Source organism: Thunnus thynnus, chromosome 11 (genome assembly GCF_963924715.1).
Source record: "Thunnus thynnus chromosome 11, fThuThy2.1, whole genome shotgun sequence".
NCBI classification, from domain to species: domain Eukaryota; kingdom Metazoa; phylum Chordata; class Actinopteri; order Scombriformes; family Scombridae; genus Thunnus; species Thunnus thynnus.
The window spans coordinates 16952141-16973392 of NC_089527.1; the positions used below are offsets into that span (position 1 = coordinate 16952141).

Consider the following 21252-nt stretch of genomic DNA (forward strand, 5'->3'; position numbering starts at 1 on the left):
ATGGACATACAGTAGACATGGATCAGACTTAAAGTAAGCTGATGCTGTTGCTAACCAGGCTGCAGGTTCATGATAATAATGCAGACAGGGATTTTTTTTTTGTTTTGTTTTTGTTTTTCGACCTCTTCTGCCTTGAGGGAGAAATGTGCACATACAGTATTGTAACACCAGGGTACACTTACGAATTGAACCATCTTTTTTTCATGACCTGGCTTGGGTATTTCGGTTTGTGGTACAAGTAAAACTCCAAGCACATTCCTAAATATGAGGGGAGGAGTTGCTCATAAGCCCGGCAGAGGACTATCTGTTTGTTGACAGCAGCAGTGCCAGGGGTATAGATGACTGTCTGCGGTTGCTATCTCCTAAATCTCTCTGAGCATTGGAGTGACAGGTGTGTGAAGCCTTTGAGTTGGCGGCACCGACTGCCGATCAAGAAACTAGCTCCATGGCGACATATCTACAGAAATGCTTTCACAATCTTATTTTTAAACTTTAATCTCTGACTTTACATCTATCTCTTCTCCAGAACTTGTCAGAATCCGAGCTGAATAAATGTGCATAAGGCACTGCAGGGTAAACTAACGATTGTTTGGCTGCAGCCAGAAGATTGTTCCCTGCTGGATATTAAACTGCCACAACATTTTCCTGGGAGCTATTCCCAGCACTCCCTAATGAAAGCAATCACTCCGAGCAGGGAGAAACGCTTGATGTGACGTACATAAAGTAATTCCACTTGGTGCATTGTTTTAGAATTGCTGATTTTTCTATACTCACTATAACATTAAAGAAATGTCAGGGGTAAGGTTTTCTTTTGCAATTTAGAGAGCCAGGTATGAAGCAGGACTTTGTCTGGTGTATATTAGGTTTGGATTCAGTTTAGTGATCTTTTTTTAATGCTCCAGTCTGAATTTAAACCCCTATCTCCACAATACAAAGTGTAATTTTGGATAATTGGTTACAGCTTTAATGTGTTACTCTAACTATGCCGAATCGTGCCAGAGGTGAAAATGGGGGTAAAGTTATGTGTATGGGATTCAACACATAAACCAAATTTATCTGCTTGATTATGTGGATGTGAGAGCTCAATAAACAGCATGAGTGCAAATTTATTCAGTGTGGTTTTTATACTCGTAACGGATAAATTTCACTTGCCATTTTTAATCAGCTCTGACTGTCTGGTTTAAATTTAGATATAATACGTCAACCTTTTCCTGTTGGGGGATTGGACTAGGTTACAGTTAAACTGAATTTAAGGAATGTACATGATGATTATGTCATGCCTGAAGATCCACAATGTAGAATAAAAACATCAGTATGCAATAAATGGTTTTTTATGTTTCTTAAGTTATATGTTCTGTTTCGGTTCAGACTGTGCCAGAAAGAGGTTTTTCTTCAACTGTGGCAATTTTTTATGCCATTGATGTTGATGGTGTTGTATTCAGTTTTATGGTATTGCAAGATTATATTTTTTCCCACCAAACAAAAGGCAGGACATCATACAATATAATGCAATCAGTGTAGCATTATAAATTACAGCCTCAAGAAATTGAACATTGTTAGTTTCACAAAGGTATAATTTATTCATACATCTTACTGCTCTGTGGTCAGTTTGCATTGGTTTTATGCTTTAGCCACTATGATAAAGGCTTTTTAACTTTTCTACCTTGATGAAGCAGTGTGCCTTGATTTCTTTTGAGAATTCATTTATTCATTTTTTGTGGGCATAGAATTAATTCTCTTTCCCCTGAAATGGATTGTATTATACTGCATTGTAGGAGGGTTATTCAACAGTTAACTACTTATTTAGTTGTGAAGGACAAACTTACCTTTCTAAGCTACAAAGGCACAATCTTTTCAGAAGGATTTTTTTGAGTAAATACAGAAAGAAAATCTAAATTAAATTGTCAGAATGCTTTTTCAATTGCATACAGTATTATTATTATATTATTGAGTTGAGCTTTGCAGAGCATTTCAACAATACTTGTGATGAATTTCTGCATATTAAAACTGTGGTCAGTGTCTCAGTTTTGACAAGCTGCAGCCCTCTAGCATCCAGCATCACGACAGACAAAGGCCTCGTCAAGCAGAACACATGGGGCTTACCGGACATCAGATGAAAAATCAGGAAGGGAGAACAGGATGAGGGAGACACTGGGGTGAAGGACATTTTAGAGAAAGTTGATTCAGACTATTTAACTGGATGCGGAGCACAGGTGGGCAATCAGACAGCGGTATATTGCCCTGTGGCTTCATTCTCCCTTGGTTGACACGGCAAGTCATTTCTGAAGCTGCTGGTTTCACCCTGGGGAGCTGGCATGCAGGTGAGCCAGGAGCACAACAGATGCTTTGACGGATGGAGGGAGGATGTAAAATGCAGTGTGGACCAAAATTTGACCCAGACAGAAAATGTTGCTTATCATATTTAGATGGTGGATGGATAGTATTTTTTTCATATTAGGTTTATATGTAGGACTTGTTTTGTTATTCATTCTCAATTGAATCCACATTTAGCTTTTGACTATTAATGGATACAATACTCACTGCTGCTCACATGTAAAGAAAATACACCTCTTAATGCCACTTATTAAATAAATGCTCATATATACCAAATTTCTTGTCAGGTTCAACAGGACGAAGCACCTACATCCTGTCTTATCTACATAACATTTTATTATTACCACAGTATACCCTATTCAACAACAATAAAAATACAAATGTCTGGATTAAATGGGTCTTTGGGAATGTTACAGCACGTCATTTTAGTTTCTGAAATCTAAATTTCATTAGGGGAGGGCGTGGCGAGGGCGATACTCATGGTAGAAGAATAGACCTCAATTAGGAGGGAAACTTTAATTACAGAATGAATTCATTCCAATTAACAAGATACACGGCATGTTGGGGCTTTCTCCACCGCCCACGCAGACACTCATACAGTTATCACCAGGAAATCCAGAGAAATACATTGATTAATATGTTGCATATTGTATGCAAAAACACATACAACATACAGTACATGTTGAACATTGATTTCTCCATTGCTTTAGCAATATGAGAGGGCATTTTGAAGCAGCAAATACGACGACTTTGCCGCTAACATGACAAAGGGTGTTGCTGGTGCTCCAACTACTCAAATTACAACAGTGCGTGATTGAATACTTTATAAACATAGACGCGTAAAAACGCACTATACCTCTTGGAGATGAATGAGTCTTTGTTGGCATTAAAAAGCCACAAGAAATGTTCAGTGAGTAAATTACCATGAGGGTTCATTTACCTCTTACATGGTGACTGTTCCTCTGAGGTTTTTTTTTCTAAATACCAATATGAAAACAGGCAGTGGATCATCGCATTGTCTCCCAACTCTCTCCATCAGACCTCAGAACAATCATAATGTAAAGGTCCTCATCAGTCAGTAGGCACCAACAATAACTGCCTCCGTTTCTTTTGACGGTCTTCTGTCCGTTACCAAAAAGTTTATCATCCCCTCTGACTTTATGAGAAGGTTGCAACCCAAGAAAAATATGCCAAACACCACAGTGAGGGACAAAACGCACATGACGGCTATCTGGACCACCCTCATGATGAAGAGGCTCCTCTCATCCGGAGCGGCGGCCACAAAGCCGTTATCAGTCACCACGGATGAAAAGTTGCAGCAGAAAACCTCCTCTGTCTTGTTGAAGAGTCCGCCTTCCGTTTGGTTGAACCCGGTGTTATTCATGTCCACTTTTAAACGAAAAAACTTATCAGCACCCAGTGTAAAAAGATGTTCAAAACAGAGAGGGAAAGAGGCGCAAATCCCAGAGAAATGGTCATCAAGTGAAAAGTGAAGATGATGAGGAGGTGAGTTGAAGAAGTTCCGTCAGATCACACAGAGCTCTTCTGGAGTTTGACAAGCTGCTTTGGCATCGCATTACTGGAGATTTCATGTGATCTGTAACCAGTTTCAGAGAGGAATGAATCCACCAACCCGCGGTTAAATAGCCAGTCTGTACCTGCCTGCGTTTAAGCGCTCAAGCGGCAGGACAGCACAGCAAGAGCTCCACCATACGACGACTGGGTGCATGTCATCAATGTGCCTGTGCACTACAGCGTGTATGTAGGACATGATGTACTGTAGGTGTTAAGTGCACCTGAACAATCGTCTGTAATCTAATACACAGCAGTAAGGTTTTGTTGTCACTGTGTCAGAGATGTTGATTCAACTTGCATCATACTGAGAGGTTTTCTGGTGGTAGAAATATCTTTCACTATGTTGAAATTACAACAAAACATTAATTGAACATTACATCTATGACATCTATCTACAAGTGAACATCTGTCCATCTTTCTATAGCAAATCTCCTTTTTGGAGAAACATTACATCACATTACATACAGAGTAAAAAAGTTCTATAACTAATTTAATCAGTTGCCTTTATGGTAATAATAATGACAACAACAACAATGGTGGAAGAAGTATTCACATCCTTTACTTAAGTAAAAGTACCAATACAGCAATGTAAAAATACTCCATTACAAGTAAAAGTCCTGCATGAGAAATCCTACTTAAGTTAAAGTACATAAGTGTTAGCAGTATAATGTAGTTTGTAGTGTAGTATTGCAGTAAAAGTAGTGGTTTGGTCCCTCTTAATGATATATTATTATATATGACATCATTATATTATTAATACTGAAGCATCAGTGTGTAAGCAGCATGTTGCTGTTGTAGCTGCTGGAGGTGGAGCTAGTTTCAACTACTTTATATAGAGTTAGTTAATTTAGTTCAGTGGTTCCCAACCTAGGGGTTGGGCCCCTCCAAAGGGTCACCAGATAAATCTGAGGGGTTGTGAGATGATTAATGGGAGAGGAAAGAAGAAACAAAGATCTGATACACAAATCTGTTTACAGTTTTCGGACTTTTTCTCTAATCTTTGATTTTTGGTGAAATATTGGATCATTTGAACATTTATCGAAATTAAACCATGTGAGAAGTTTAGACTACACACTGCTTTTTGTAAGACGTCAAAAGCCAAAAAGACTGGAAACCACTGGTTTCATCTTTAACAATGTGTTGTATTTTAAAAGCTTGTTATATTATCCATTGTGTCAAAGCTTCTGAAAAGTAACTAAAGCTGTCAAATAAATGAAGTGGAGTAGAAAGTAGAAAGTAGCATCAAATGGAAATACTCAAGTAAAGTACAAGTACCTCAAAACTGTACTTAAGTACAGTACTTGAATAGATGTACTTAGTTACTTTACACCACTGGTAATCAATCCATTTGTAGGAGCTAATAAAATCTGAACTCTGTGTCTCTGTCTTGTGCTCTAAATCTTTAACTTTTTGCCTTTTGACTACTCAAAGTGACGCCATTACAGACTGTCTTTTGCAAACTTGTGATGTTAAAGAGAGTTGTCTTTTATTTTCTGCTGAGGACATTTTAACGAATAAACAAATAAGCTTTTCACAGCAAACATTTTGATTTATCACAGTAGAAAATGCACAGGTGTTACTAATAAGGTTAACAATGGCTCTGAACTATTCAAGTTCCCCAGTAAGACATGACAGTGTGAATGAATCAGCATGCACAATACCAGGACCCTGGAACTGAAGCAGCTAAATGGAACTCAGCCATCATTCACTTTTATTATTTACAACTGTGCTTTTCTTACTGAGACATGTCAAAATGTCTTCTATGAAAAAAAAGCCTATAGAAGCAACAACTGCTGCATTCTACACATAAACAAGGAGAGTGCAAAAGAAAAACAAATGTAGAGGTCGATGTTGGTAAACATCATAAATAATATACTAATAATACTAATAATATATAATTTTACCCCAAAATGATGTTTTCCACATATAAAACAAGTGTTGCACAATGCAATGACATGAATGACTTTCTGGAACTAAAATGAAGCAGGACATGGACTGACATCTAGTGGATGGTTTGAATCAGGAGTGGACACAATCTGTTGTTTGTTTATCTGTGCACCGTATATGCAATTATGACTTGAACTCAGATTTATTGCTCAGGATGCTGACTATCTGTCAGCTGTTGCATCACAGCTGAGCTCAATGAAATATCAATAATAGATTCCAGTAAATAGGCAGTTTACAGTCTGTGAGTGTACTTCATTGACAGTAGATCAGAGTTATCATGAATTGTTGAATGTTTATTAAATGTGGGGCTCATACTCATATTTGATCTATTACGTTGCCCAGAGGCAAAAGCAACACTGAGAGTCTCTCATCAACAGCAGCAGATGGCAGCATTGTTCAACATGATCCACTAAAAGCCTGCCTTAAAATATCTGTGATGTAGACAACAGTGTCAATTTAACAATGTAACACACACACGCACACACACTAAAGAACTGATGTAAACATGTGTATGTAATTTATGCTGTTGTTGATTTAATTGTTTATTTTTTTTTACCACTGACTGTGAATGAATTCACACTACACTCAGGTAAATCCAGGCTGTGGCAGCTGTTGTTCCCACACCATGAATGCATGATGTGAAAACAGACATCAACAACAACAAAAGAGGCTTCTTACAGTATAAACACTGTTAAATGAATAAATAAAATTAGAATGTTAATACAGTATGGAGGTGGCGATTTTAATACTCCACTGTGTTAAAGAAACACTCTACTAAAACTTTTTATTACATAAAGGGATGGATTTATGATCATTTTGGCTTTTCTTGACAGGATGAAGGGGTCAGACTACGTTACTGTGTTGTGGTTTACCTAACCTAAAGATAAGTAAAGAAGAATTTAAAAAACTGAAACTATTAGATGTTTGGATTCCTCTCACTTATGACAACAAAAATACAAAAATTGAAAGCCAACTGGGCACAAAATTAGCCTGAACATTTAAAGGCTTACAAAAATACAAAATACAAATACAATACAATTAAATTATAGAAAACAGTACCTCTGAGACATGGACACTTTCTATAAAGCTTTGTCTTTTTAATTCAAAAATCCCAAATGTGTGTTATGTTCAAGGTTGCCTCCTCAGTCACTTTATAGGAACTTTTTATTAATTTGATTTTTATTATATTATAATTTATATGCGTGTAACTAAAACCAAACACAATAACATAATTAAAAATGTAATAAAAAAAACACGTTAATTTGCGTGTAATTATACAAACATCGCGTGTCCTACATTTCCCAGATGCCCCCTGACGCACCGCATCAAGAGGATTCCATGATCGACGTCGCTTTCAGCCAATCAGAGAGGAGATACGACACACTGGCAGCTGAGGTTAGATTGTGCTGAATATGATCTCGCCTGTCCTCTTACCGCTATAATATTCTGTCGGAGAACAGGTGCGTATGAAGACCTGCGTAGCATCATCCGTTTTTAAACGAATGGGAAAATTCATGAAGCCTGTTCACCGGGTTTACTGCGCCACAACCGGGTACATATCACATCAAGGTGTCTGAACAGGTACCATGAGTGTTATTACCGGACGGACAATATTTCAGATGGACTGTAACTTAGCTGCCGTTTTGAGACGCAGTGCTTGCGTTTGCAGGAGCGACTGATTCAGTTATCTAGCCGCTATAATTGTACGTTAGGTCATGTTGTCTGCGCTCAACACGTTGCCCGAGAGCAAAGCTGGAGCAGGTCACTGATTCACTCCATCCATGATTTAGGTAAGCGAAGAGTATTGTTATTTTCTGTTCTTCCCTGCACACCTTCCATTAGGCAGATAATACCTCGCACTTCTGGCTGTAATCATCAACAACATGTCTGTAGTTGTTGTGTTGGTGATAATGATGATGAGATGATGGTTTGATGTTGCATTTAATCAAGATTATCATGTGTGGTATCAGTTGAAAATGAGTGTTTATTTACAGTGATTTTTCCATCTTGTTACATCCCACAATTAGTAGAATGTACTATAAATGTACATACACATGAATGACAGATTGACAGCATCTCTTTCTGTGTGTGTGTGTGTGTGTGTGGATACATTATAATTACTTATAATTATTTAAAATCACCATACCGAGACTGATAAATGTAATTTTATGTGTGTTCAGTTGGTAAACAGAGCACACCTTTTTTGGTTTTTGGAGTTGTTTGGGTTATAAAAGAAGCTACAGTCAATTGGCCTAATGGGCTTATTGGGATCAGCTCTATAATCACCTCCTGTTCCTGGCAGGGCTGGGTAGAGTTTTGCATTTTTCAATATCAGTGCCAATATGATGCTTTTTTTTGGTGCCAGTACTTTCTTTAAATACTTAAGGTTGAAGAATATAAACATTTTTTTCCACCTCTCAATGCCGCAGTGTTTAAAGTTCTCTTGTTGACCAATCATTAAGTGCCCACTTTCAGGTCTTGACAGTTTTCAACGCTGTCGCAGAAAGTATCGATGTTCGATATCCAGCTCTACTGTCTGATGGTGACAACAGAGAAGCAGGTTCTGCTGGTCTGAGCGTTTGAATGAGGAACCCATGAGCAAAAACATCGAAACTGCAATCAATCCCCCCCCAGCGGAGGACCTGTGGCTCGCTTAGAAGCTACTTCTGAGAATGTGGACGCATCTGATCACTTTTCTTTCAGCTTTGTCTTCTGCTGCTTTCTGCTCATGTTACTGTCACGGTACCAGCGCCAAAAGTTGATCCAAGGCCTGTCCAATTGTATTACTGTAGACAGCAATTAGTTAGCAGTCTGGCAATTGCACAGGAGCACTCCTGAATGAGGAATACGTAATTAAGCTCACATGTCACGATTAACTGTCAAATCAGGAAGTTGTTAATAATGCCTGGTGGTTTACGCTTGTCTTGAAAGGACTGAAAAGTGTCTTGTAAAGACTGGAGAGACCTGTTTATAGCACCTCATACAGCAGACAGGAAATATTTATTTGTGCACTGCAGATGGTTGGGTTAATTGACTCTGACCTCTTCGAACGAGACTCTATTCGCTGTGCAGCAAGCTGCCGGTAGCGTGGTTCGGTGGTACCAAACCCAAACATGTCTCTGCCACTGACGCACCAAGCAGATGGTTAGAGATTCAAATTGACCTCTCTACGATGTGAATAGAGGTGATGTGCTATACAACATACTTAGATTTCGGCAGAGTTGTCGATTACACTCATTACCCCGGAGTCTAGATTGCCACTGAGCCCATCAAAACATCCATCCACTTGACTTAAGAGTCTATGAATGGTGCATGAATCGTGGTTAGTATGCTGTCTGTCTGAAATCATCCACCACGCTGTGATCTGAGTTTGATGCTCTTGATGCAGCTGGACAGAAGCAGCCTTGTTTTTGAATGAGATAAGAGTGAGCCCAGGGCAGCGGTGTCATGCCCTGTGATGGATTCATTACCATGCTGCAAGTGAAAGATAAGAGAATCTGTCAGATTCCCAGCAGGAGATGCTGAAGGCATCTCCCACTATTTGTAAAAAGTAAAGGGTAAGTTAATATACATACATGTATTTGCATTGAAACACTCACTTCTGCACACTCAAATTTTCAATATATGTGAAATTTTGAGCTTGTGCTGAGGCTCAGTTGGCATTAATGCATGTTATGGGTTAGAATGAAGCTATGGACCTTGGTTGTGTCTGTAGCATAAACTAGAATTGACTCGGTGTGTGTGACGTATTGTAGGCTATAATTCTGTTATGAATGTCTAAACGGCTACTGGCTATTTGTGCTCTGAAAGCATTTTTTCCCTCCATCGTTCCACTTTCATTCTGATTATACTTTCATAAGCCTCTCCGTCAACAAAAAACCTATAATTTCAGTGAAGTAGAAATCCTGTTTGACAGAAAATGATGATGTTTTTTCATCAGAAATATTGTGAGGCATACATTCAATGCCAGTGCGATATCTAACCTCCACAAATTGCCTCTGGTATAAAAGCCTTCCAGATGGTCACACTACTGATGAAGAGGGAGAAGTCTGTAAAGGGGAAAATGAGCATGCAGTCATGCTTTCAGATGGAGAAATGTGGAGGGTCTGGGGTCAGTCCAATGTGGGAAGTTGAGTGTGTCTTGTTATAGACCACCCCCCTCATCAAGTAGTTGTGTGTGTGTGTGTGACTGAAGGCAACGACACCTGTAAACAGTTATTTCTCCGTCTGAGCTGTTCTGTTGGCATATGATAATAATGACGGTAATAATGGTGATTAATGATGATTATTATTATTATTATTATGTACATGTAAATGTGTGTGTGTGTGTATTTATGTATTCCGATTAATTGCTTCGGCTAGTATCATTATCTTATTGCAGATGTATTTATATTAGCGTAAATGCAGCCGATAATAACAAGATGTTGCAGTACAGAAATACCAATACATGTAGTTTGTTCTAAAATTACATGTAAAAAACAGATTCATTAAAACTAATTTACGGGATCCTTATAATAAAATAGTTGTATGTTTATGTAAAAAATAATATATAATAATATATAATATATATTTAGTACTTTTTTCCCCTTTTTAAACAAGTATATACAAAAACACAACAACAAAACACAGGTCGAATGAAGCAAAACAAAGAAGTTTCCAGAGTAGTGAATAAAACATTCATGCTGAGTCGTAGATTCAGCGTTCAATGTAAATGTCCATACAGGCTAAAAAACACAGATGCAATTCGGGGATGTCCCGTGAGTGTGCTGTAGAAAAGGTGACTTAAGCAGTTCAATTAAACTCTACATAAAGCCACGCTCAGAGCAGCACATAAATTATCACAGTCGGGTCGATTTGCTGTGTATAGCCCAATATCACAAATTACAAATTTGCCTCAGGAGTCTTTACAATCTGTACAGCAATGCAGCATCTCTGTCCCTTAGATTAAACTGCAGCTGCGTCCATTTTCTTTCTGATACAATCATCAAAAGGGACCCCAACTCTTAATGTGCAGTAAGAGTCAGACTAGGAGTATGAAATCTCTACCTCTAGAGACAGGAAACCGTATTGTTGAGTCACCTCTCAAGACTAAAGGGTTGATTTGATTTCCATCCTCTTAAAATAACTGTTTTTAGCTATAACCATACAAACATTAAAGCCTGTTGGGTTTCATATATTAGATGATACATTCAGAGGCGTTGTGGCTTTAGAAATTGTTAAATTATGTGTTCAAGTCTGTCCTATAACAATAGTTAAGTACCCAAATTAACATTTAACATGCTTTTCTTGCTGTAATCATTCCTCCTGTTCATACGGACCTTCATAATGCAGTTACAGTGTAAGTGATGGGAGACAAAATTCACAGTCTTCCTTCTGTGCAAAAATGTATTTAAAAGTTCATTTGAAGTTAATGTGAAGCTTCAGCTGTCCAAATGAGTCAAATAGAGGCAATATCTTTCAAAGTTACAGTTATTTTAGTGCCAAATTTCCTTTTCCGCTGCAGCTGAAGAGGAAAACACAGTCAGTTGAGACACACACAGGGATTTTTTTTTTATTAAAAAGACTGTAAATGTGAAAGATATCCACTTTGTTTGACCAAGTCAGATGACTGATAAACTTTAAACAGACTGTGGATTTTGTCCAAAACAGGGGATGTCAATAAAAACAGTAGCAACATGTTTGTGAGCCTTAACGTTAAATAATCAACAGCACTTGCTAGCTAACCAGCTAACCCTGAGTTTAAACATTTTCCTGTGTTAACAAGTGTCATTTAACTGTATTTCTAGATAATTACTGACAGGGGGGCTGTCATACACATAGAAGTCAAAGCAGATCATTTCTGTTAACTTGGTTTGCTGTGAACATGAACAAACATGAACAAATATAGGTAGTTGTCTCAAAAATCCAGTATAGGTCGGGCTATAATATATATGTGTTTATGACACTGTCTGTACATTTCTTTACACCCACAGTGTGTCTCATTTACAGCTTCTCTTGTATGTCATTGTCACATTGCACTGATATAAAAAGTCAAAGAATGGAAAAATGTTAATTAATTGCTAATTGTGTAAAGCCATGAAATGCATAAAGTGAAGTCTGTGCACTTTTGCAAGAGACAAATATTGATCTACTTTAAACATGGTTCCCCACAGACTTTGCTGACATCATATTTCTTTATATGTTGATTATTTGAGATCATCATATCTTTGTTTTTTTTCCTCTCTCCACTAGGATGACGCCTCTTGGTCAAACCTGCTCGGTCTCCTCTCTGTTTCCTCCCCCCACCTCCAGAGTTCAGACACCTCATCAGCAGACTGAGCACTCCTGAGCGCTCTCTGCTACCCTCCCAGTTTGGCTGGCTGGCTGACATCCCAGGGAGGTGATGCGACGGTTCGTCTACTGCAAGGTGGTTTTGACCACCTCTTTAGTGTGGGTGCTGGTGGACGTGTTCTTGCTGCTCTACTTCAGCGAGTGTAACAAATGTGACGACAGGAAGGACCGCTCACTGCTCCCCGCCCTCCGAGGTGAGTCCACACTACTGCTGCGACTCCTTTCAGTCACAGAATAGACCATTAAACAATGAACTTAATCTCAGTATGGACTGCCTCAGTCCTTCTCCCTTTCTCTTAAAGATTTGATGTCAACTGTGCCATATATTTTAGTTTTCAGGATTTTGTATTGACATATTCTGTTGCTCAGTATAAAATGAGTGTTAAGGGAACAAAGGGATTAACACTGAATTAATAGTAAGACTTCTCAGAGGTAGTTAAAGTGTTTAGGGCTTAGTAATTGTTTAATAAACAGAGAGTCCAGTTTCCTGTTGGAAGTCCAGAACTGTCTGGATTTTGAATGTTGTGTAACTCAAAGTATAACTTCTCACAACATAATCAAATTATAATCATATCTTCATTCAGCACACATGATGTGCAGTGTAGCAGGTAGTGATTTGAGTTCCTAGAATAATGCTCATTTAAAGGACCATATGTGTGGTTTTGCATGTTTTGACCCTTATTTACATGTCTGTACATACAATATGGAAATGTGCATTCTGTGCCATTTTTCAAAGCATGCATGGTAGTAGTATTGTTTTTCAGTGCAGTAATGTCACTGTAGGATAATGTAGGTTATTTGATTTCGCTGCATTACCGCAGAATGAAAAAGTAACTTGGACAGAAAAATAAATGAAAACATGATGGTCACTTTAATAGATAACCCATCTTATGTCATGTAAAACAAGTTTTTAGTCTTTACAAACCTGATTTTACTACTGTTCTGAAATGCAGTCTTGAAAAATAAGGCCAAAATCAGTTTCATTATTCATTGGCATTTATGTTTCATCTTTTAGTCTTTATAAGGCCTTTCACTGCAATAAACAATTACCAGCTAATCAAAAATAAATAGAGGATAAATATGAATAATTGATAATTGCTAAACAATCAGAATGAATTTCCTTTGTAATAGGTGAAGCCAGATCTCTTCCTTAATATAACTTCAATGTTCAGACGAACTCTACTACAAGTGTCTTGATATTAATGTTAATCAAAAATCAAAAATAAATCAAGTTTTGAGTTAAATGAAATGAAGTGATTGATCTTTGAAAACTGTTGATGTGGAAAAGAAAAGGTTTCAACAATATATGGAAAACAAGCATGTGAATCAGGGAACATACTGTAGGTTCGTTCTTAGGGTAGCAGTCTGCATGCACCAATATATTATTTATTTATTATATTTATATTATATTTCTTTTAAAATTACCTAGGATTACTGAATGTGATAACTCCAATTTATACATGAGATTAACAGATAATTCCTGTTTTTATTTGAAGTCTCTGCATTTTTGATCTTGTAGAATCAACCTTTTGTTTGGCATCAGTCAAACAAGCTTGACAATAACCTCTGAACTTAAAACGTTCATCATTTCGTGAGTTTGATCTATATCACAAATCCGATTAGAATAAAGGAGTTGACTTAAGGACAAAACATCGCCTCCAAAGTCAGAAAAACACAACATTTTTCAAAATATAATCCTTGGCAGTAATTTAAAGTTTACACGATTTGTGGTAAATTAAACTACAAAAATTCAGTTTTTTGATACAGAGACCCTCTATTGAAATTTAATTTGATTGTCACATTGGACTAGTAGAGAAAGATCTAGTTTATTTTACTTTGCATATTTGAAACTGTATGTGTGTGTGTTTTTGCTACTTCTTGGGGACCTTTTCCAGTATAAACACTGACTTTGTTGGGACCAGTAGTCCTCATGGAGACCAAAGCCCGGTCCTAATGATGTAAAATGTCATTTCCTGGTTAAGGTTCAGAGTTGAGGTGTGAATTGGTTAAGGTTTGGGTTTGGGTTAGGTTGTCCACAATGAATGGAAGTCAATGCAATGTCCTTACAAGGATAGCTGCACAAACATGTGTGTGTGTGCCTGAGATCAACCTAAACCACAACCCCTCTTTAGTGGTTCATTCCCTCACATGCCCTCAAGTAAGCAGGTTTCTAAGAGGCTCGCTAAGCTGCTTTTAAGGTTAGCGTGAGGCAGAGCTTCCAGCTACTGAGACTGATTACCATACAAAAGACTAATGTTACACTGAAGTTACTCTGCTTATGAAATAGATGATTTGCTGAATTTCTGAACTGTGTGTTGAGATTATTTTCAGACACAGGTTTTGCCATGATACAGCGGGTGTTTGTTAAAGTTTGCATTAGAAAGCAATCTTCAACACAAGTTCACTTTTTGTTTGGAATTGATTTAATGCAGAGACTCAAAACAAAAAAGGGAATTATCTGCTAATTGTTGCCTCACTTATAAATCAAAGTCAGTAATCCTACATCTTGGGCAAATTGTGAAAGCTTTACCTCGCGGCAGATAATCTCAAATATTATATATTATATCATCAAGTCTTTTAATATGAGTCGCAGGATGATATGGTTGTTTACAGTCAGTTTCTACTCCACTGGATCCATTTTGGATATAAGGAGTCAGTGATTCCATGTTGGTCACTATCAGGTCGATAATGACCTTTGAAAGGATGTCTGCCTTGAATTCCTGATTAGAGCAGGAACACCTGGTCACTCCCTGGCCAGTGCTTCCCAGTTTGACCAGAATAAACTTTATGACCAGTCACTCCTGTCCACAATGTTCATGTAAGAGTAAAGTTGAAGTGGTGCCGTTTATTAATATTTAATGTGGTCTAGACATACAATATACATGGGAGCATTAATTATACAGAGGCGGATGTTACCACAGGCTCTTGGCTACAGCATAAATATGTGCATTTACAGTCAAGCCACACACACACACACTGATTTATATTTTTTAAAAGTATCATATTACCTGCACAATTAAAGGTTGTATATCTTTTATCTACTTAAAAGTTTTAAGAGGTTTGCTCTAAAACTGTTTTAATTGAGTGACTTTGGGCAATTAGAGGACCTGAAATTGGCCTGTGGCTTTCAGGATTAGCAGCCACGTGCTTCACAAGCATTTTTTAATACAAACGACCTCATGGATTCAGAACGTATTTTGGACACTGATTAAATGATTCATTGGTTTATTAATTCATCCATTTGGTCATTCATTAACACACTTACGGTTCGCCTATTAACCGACTCTAATGAGCCCATCGCCGGCAGGGATGAGTATCGTCTGAAATCTTCTTCAATCCCAGTGAGTTTTACTATCTATCTGTTTACTGTACCAAAATAACACAGTTTAAAGAATACTGTCACCCAGGAAAAAAATGTTTTCTCAGGCAACTATATTTGGTGACTAATGACTCTTTGCACAGCTGTGATCACAGGTGTGGTGAGAGGTTCAACAGACGTATATCTTTCAGCCCATAGGCATCCGTGCAGTAGTGCTTTCATCCCCATACGTGTGAAGAATATATAAACAAATCCGAGAAGTATTTTTTGATTCATTTGATTTCATTCTTGGCTATCTTAAGGGATTAATGAACCATGATTATTTATTTAATTTATCTCCTCACTGTCCTTGTTTGCCAAGAATGTAGCAATGCATTTCATATAATATACAGTATATGAATTCATACATAATTCAATATTAATGACAAGGTTGATTTACACAGTATTAGATTTATACTTTTCTATGTTAAACAGAAACCAACCTTTTCTTCACTGTTTATTAACCTCTCTACAATCAACTTTTTTTGCTTTTCTTTAATTAACAATATTTCAGGATTTCATTCCTCTGTTCTTTTTTACACCACATTCTGACTTATTTTGTTTTCTGTTGGAGGCGTGTACTGTGGGAAATGCACAAATTACAGCCTCAGTGTATTAGCAGCTTTATTTTAATCAGGGCTGGGTGATATGGACAAAATCAAATCAATATTTTTGACCACATATCTCGATATTGATACTGTGACGATACTGTAGGGATGACTGTTGGTGCTTTCACAAAATATTTACACACTGAGATTTTTGATAAATACAAATAATAGTACAGCTAGAACAGTCCGGTAAATTCAGAAAATTACATCACTTTACTATAATGCAGCCATTAAAATCAGGAAAAGACAACACTTATGCCATAACACGATGTTACGATATCTAATCGCATATCACGATATTGATATATTGTCCAACCCTAATTTTAATATAGGAACAGCTTCAGATACCAACTTAACTGGCAGGTTGATCCTTCTTGAAGGTGATGGGTATTGATTTTCCATCCATGACTGACTTTAGTAGAAATTTGTAAAACAAACAAACAAATAAACAATCAGCCTTCTTGTAGAAATATATATTTTTCTCTCTTTTTAACAACCATCTGTTACACTAGATGGAGATTTGTGGACATTTACAGCCACCTCACTGTAGTTGTAGATGTCCACAAATCTCCACCTAGTGTAACTACAGTAACTGTGTTTTAGTGGACATTTGGTGGAAGCTGCATACATTCACTACTGTATCGGTCAGGGGATTTAGATTTTTTTTCCTGTATTTAAAAATCTATTGATCAGTCGCTCGAAGATTATCAACTGATGGGCTTATGGAGATAAAATAGATCTTTTCCAACATTATATAAATTGCTTTGGTATACAGTTGCAGGGTTCCTCCTCCATAAAAATCTGTAACAGTCAGAAAACAATAATGATACTGTAACAATGAGAACAAAGTAAAGAAACTGTATCTTTGTTTGTTTGTAGAACAGATGGTTGTATTACCACAGTTTGATATTTATTTTCAATGTACGACCGTAAGGTTGCAATGGCACAAAGAGCTGAGCTGAGGAGATCATGGTCACGACACCTCCTACTACTTTTAGTTCTTCAAAACACAAAAATGTAATTCAGACAATGAATTATAGTTTTTAAACAGATTACACTGAGAGCATATCTGTTGGGTGTGACATGCACCTGAAAAACACATCTGACAGGCTTGCTGTCTAGACACGGGGTTAGGGTTAAGATGGACATCAGAGTAGCATAAAAACACTCTGCAGGGTGTTTTTTCCTGGCCTGCTGTGGTTTTGTGTTATAATATAATATCATATAATATAGAAAAGCCTGAGAAAGAACCTCCAACTGTGCACCACTGCACAGACCTTTTTCTGTAGAGTAAATTAAAATGAAAATTGTTGAAGAAAGCTGGAAGGGCCACAGGGTGAAGGACTCAAAGCACAATCTGTAGATTAATGGCCGAGTCCACCTTGACAAGAGGAATCTTGAATCTTGCAAACAGGGATCCAAGAGAAAGAAATATAGTATAGCACAGGATCAGATATATACCATATGTGGCAAATGTTGTTTGGAGCATGTTGGATTGAACATGTATTGCTAATTTGTCAGAATTATGAGCGTATCAATCACGTAACACTGACAGACAGAGAGACATGTGGCACTTTATTTTAGTTCAGTGCTGAAATATGAGTGATTGCGTCACAGAAGACTCATTACCTGTGAGTGTAAGGGGAACCTTTTCACTGTAATTGCTTGGGATAAAGCTTCAGGCAGGGACATTGAATTAGATTGATTGACCCGAGGACAGACAAAGCCACTGTTTTCTTCCCAGATGATTGTGTTCATCTTTTATAATGAATGCTCTGTGTCAGGAGGGGGAGTGTGTGGCGACCAGTTTGTGTCTTAAGGCCGCTCCGATCTGTGTGTTGCTAAGCACAACAACATTTAAGTGTTTTTTAGCTTTTATTTCCAGTCTTGACTATTTGTATGATTTTATAGATGGACATTTTGAAAGTGCTGAGGGTGAACATATATTACATATACATATTATATTACATATATTATTTCAAACAAGATATAACAAGAAAAATATCTGGTTGCCTAATACAGGTTAAATAGACTGACATTTGGTATAAACATGCTCTGTAATGGAAATAAATGAAGTTAATAGCTTTAAAACATAATCTTTGTTGCTGGTGAGGCACGAGATCTTTGATATATCCCAGAACTGAATTGTTTTATTTATGACCTAAATACATACTGAAGCCCAAAAACAAGATTTAAAGCAGCTATAATCACTATTTTTTATATTAACAATGTATCAAATGACAACATGTGATGTCAGAGGCGTCACTTGCAGTGATGAACCTACTGAGAATAATCACCTGACTCCACAGCTCCTCTCAGCTTTACCAAGCTTTATAGTGAGTTAAGCTCACTGTTTAGTTGTCCGGTCTGCAACTTAACTGTTTTGGTTCACTCTCACTGCTCTCATAGCATCATTTTCAGCTGGAGCAGGCAACTGTTTTCAAAGAAAAAGCTCTAAAAAGCCACTGTACACTACCTGCTCAGCACCAGTTAGCGACTGGCTGGTGAACATTGTCGACAATTTAGCAGCTAAAGAACCAGATGTTTCCCTCAGGAGTTGATAGAGACCAAAAACAGAGCTAAAGGAGAGTGAATGTTGGACTTACATTCATCAATTGGACATAAACACGACTCCAAATGAATGATAAGGTCGGTGCTGTATGTGTAAATAAGCACTAACAAGTTCAACATATCAATTTAAAAAGTGATGATGCGTCAGTGTTGGATTCACAACTTGTTTCTGGTACCCCCCAAGTGGCCCAGAAATCAGTTAATGCAGGTTTAAGAGTCTACAGCCATGCTAGCGGCTCTGTAAGGCTGCACATTGGCACAGTGGTGCTTTAAGCTTAATACTAACGTGACTCAATATGCTCACAATTAAAAAAGATAAAAATTTTCCTCTACATGTAGAGTCTGCATGATCTCTCCATGTCCAAGTGGGTTTCTCTGAGTACTCCGGTTTCCTCCCACAGTCCAAAGACAAGCAGTTGAGTAGGTTGATCAGTGACTCCAAATTGCTTGCAAGTGTGAAAGGCTTCATTTTAATCCATGAAACAGTTGTATAAAAAACAAAGGACAGAAGACAGAAGTATATAGAGGTGTAAGAGGGAAAGACGGTTGAAAAAAGCTCAAATATCCTCTGCAGTTTTGACTGAGTTGCACTTTAACACAAAACAATCAAATGTTAACCTTTCCAAAATGCATGCTATGTTCAATGTGAACCATATTATTCCAACAAAGTCAGAGTTACTTTTGGCTGTTGCGTGTATCACATACTGTATTGGTTTTCTGTGCTTGAAAATAATTACTTGGTCAGATATTTTCTAACTTTCAAATTGCAACAAAGAGGCCAGAAATGCAGCGGAGAACTGAAAATGACAGTTTGCCTCATTATTTCAAGGCCCAAGGACTTCCTCCTACAAAATTCACAAAATATACCGCTCTCTGCAGTTGTCCACATCTGACAGTAGTGTCTCTTTTTTTATTTAGTAGTCATCCATGTTCACACTCAACAGAATATGTATAATCTTAAATCTTTAAATAATCCATAGTATCAAACAAATTGAGGCACCCCAAGCTGTCGTTGATGGTTTTCAGGATGTTTCCCCAAAAAAGTAACATCCTGTGCTTATCTTTACCTGCAGGCTGATAGCTCGGAGGGGTTGAGCGTGTTTGATGGATACTTTATTCAATCATCCAACTCAGCTCTCGAGCTGTGTCCGTCAGATTTAAGCCAATGTCCGAATGGAGAGTGTCAGCAGCACTGTAAAGAAAAGAGCGCAATCACTTGAGGTTAACAATCAGCTGACACCAGCCCATCCCGACGAGGGGTCGTAGGGAATCCTCTTAACCCGGGGCCATGCAGCTAATGTGGACTGGGTGTCCCCCTTTCATGGAAATCACCGCCTTTGCTCTAAGAGATTATTTGAGAGAGATGCAGTGAGAGCACAGTCATAAATCCATGAGAGGTTATTTACCTTTGGTGACCGGAGCAGCAGCAGCAACAGCAGCAATGCTGATGTTTTGCAGCCATTTGACCAAACAGTGCGGCACACTGCAGGAGCATATAGCAAAGACGACTACAGTAACAGCGGGACGGGGATTTTGCTTTCATTCTCTTTTTTTCATCTATTAATATGTTCTGCTAAATCTCTTAATTCAAAACCCTAAATTCTAACCCTAACCCACCTAATAGATTAAATTAAAATTAAATAGAGGTGGCAGACTGTCGACCCAAGCCACAGCAACCAGGAGACGGTTTAAGCTGCGTGCCTGCATTATCTGTAGTTACATTTTCACATTTTCTGATGTATGAGGAAACATATTTATCCCAGCCTTTAATAGTGTAAGTCAGAACGGCATCACATTTTCTATTTATACACTGTTCTTAAGTATTATTAAAGTGAATACAACATACTGTATTTGCACATCACGTATACACTCTGCTAGTGCCGTGACTTGCTCTTTAAACACAAGAGGTCAGTTTAGTTCATGCACTCTGATCTGGAAACTGACATTTTATGTTCTGGCTTTTTACTAGTACAGACAAATGATACTTAACAGAGACACAACTACCTGTGTGAATTGCTGTGCTGCATGAAGAGACAGATAATAAATGCTACAGCTGTGATTGTGCAGAATTTATCTGTAGGTCATTCCCTTAGTTGTGGACTTGTTTAGATAAGACAAGATGAGACACAATAGATTATATATTGATATAAATGATCAGAGACTGAAGTGCATTCTGACATATATGTAGTATGTATATCATTCTCCTTTATTGAAGCTACATCTACATTTATAGTCAATCCAGCACTATATTTATAATATATTCTTTGAACCTGTTCCCTTTTCCTTCTTTGAGTTCTTGAAAAACCAGCACAAGTGTCTTTTTTTTTTCCACTGGTAAGAAGAGGGCAAACTGCCAAGAGACTGGGGCCATGGAGGTCAGTCAGCGCTCATTACTCCCCGTCCCATTTAGAGGAGAAATGGGCTTTTATAACTCAGTAGTTATTCTCATATTGTTTCCTTATCGAGAAGTAGTCAAAATGATTTATTTTATGATGTAGTTTGACATTAATGTCTCACTGCTATAGTGAG

General features: G+C 37.7%; 2 protein-coding genes across 4 annotated transcripts in view; one reads left to right on the plus strand and one right to left on the minus strand.

Moving 5' to 3' along the window:
• Positions 1–2626: 2626 nt before the first annotated feature.
• On the minus strand, positions 2627–4066 carry rprma (reprimo, TP53 dependent G2 arrest mediator candidate a). The gene has a single exon (XM_067602637.1). The coding sequence runs from the start codon at positions 3716–3718 to the stop codon at positions 3410–3412; it is 309 nt and encodes a 102-aa protein (XP_067458738.1). The 5' UTR covers positions 3719–4066; the 3' UTR covers positions 2627–3409.
• Positions 4067–7252: 3186 nt separating this feature from the next.
• Positions 7253–21252, plus strand: part of galnt13 (polypeptide N-acetylgalactosaminyltransferase 13) — a 37514-nt gene continuing 23514 nt past the window's right edge. For all 3 annotated transcript variants that reach the window (XM_067603428.1, XM_067603426.1, XM_067603425.1), the window contains exons 1-2: positions 7253–7646; positions 12088–12380. In XM_067603428.1, coding sequence (XP_067459529.1) covers positions 12239–12380 — 142 coding nt within the window. In that variant the 5' untranslated portion in view covers positions 7253–7646; positions 12088–12238. The remainder of the gene's footprint in view (positions 7647–12087; positions 12381–21252) is intronic.

Bases quoted from the DNA above. Each gene is read 5' to 3' on its own strand.
- rprma (XM_067602637.1), bottom strand. From the start codon at position 3,718: ATGAATAACACCGGGTTCAACCAAACGGAAGGCGGACTCTTCAACAAG.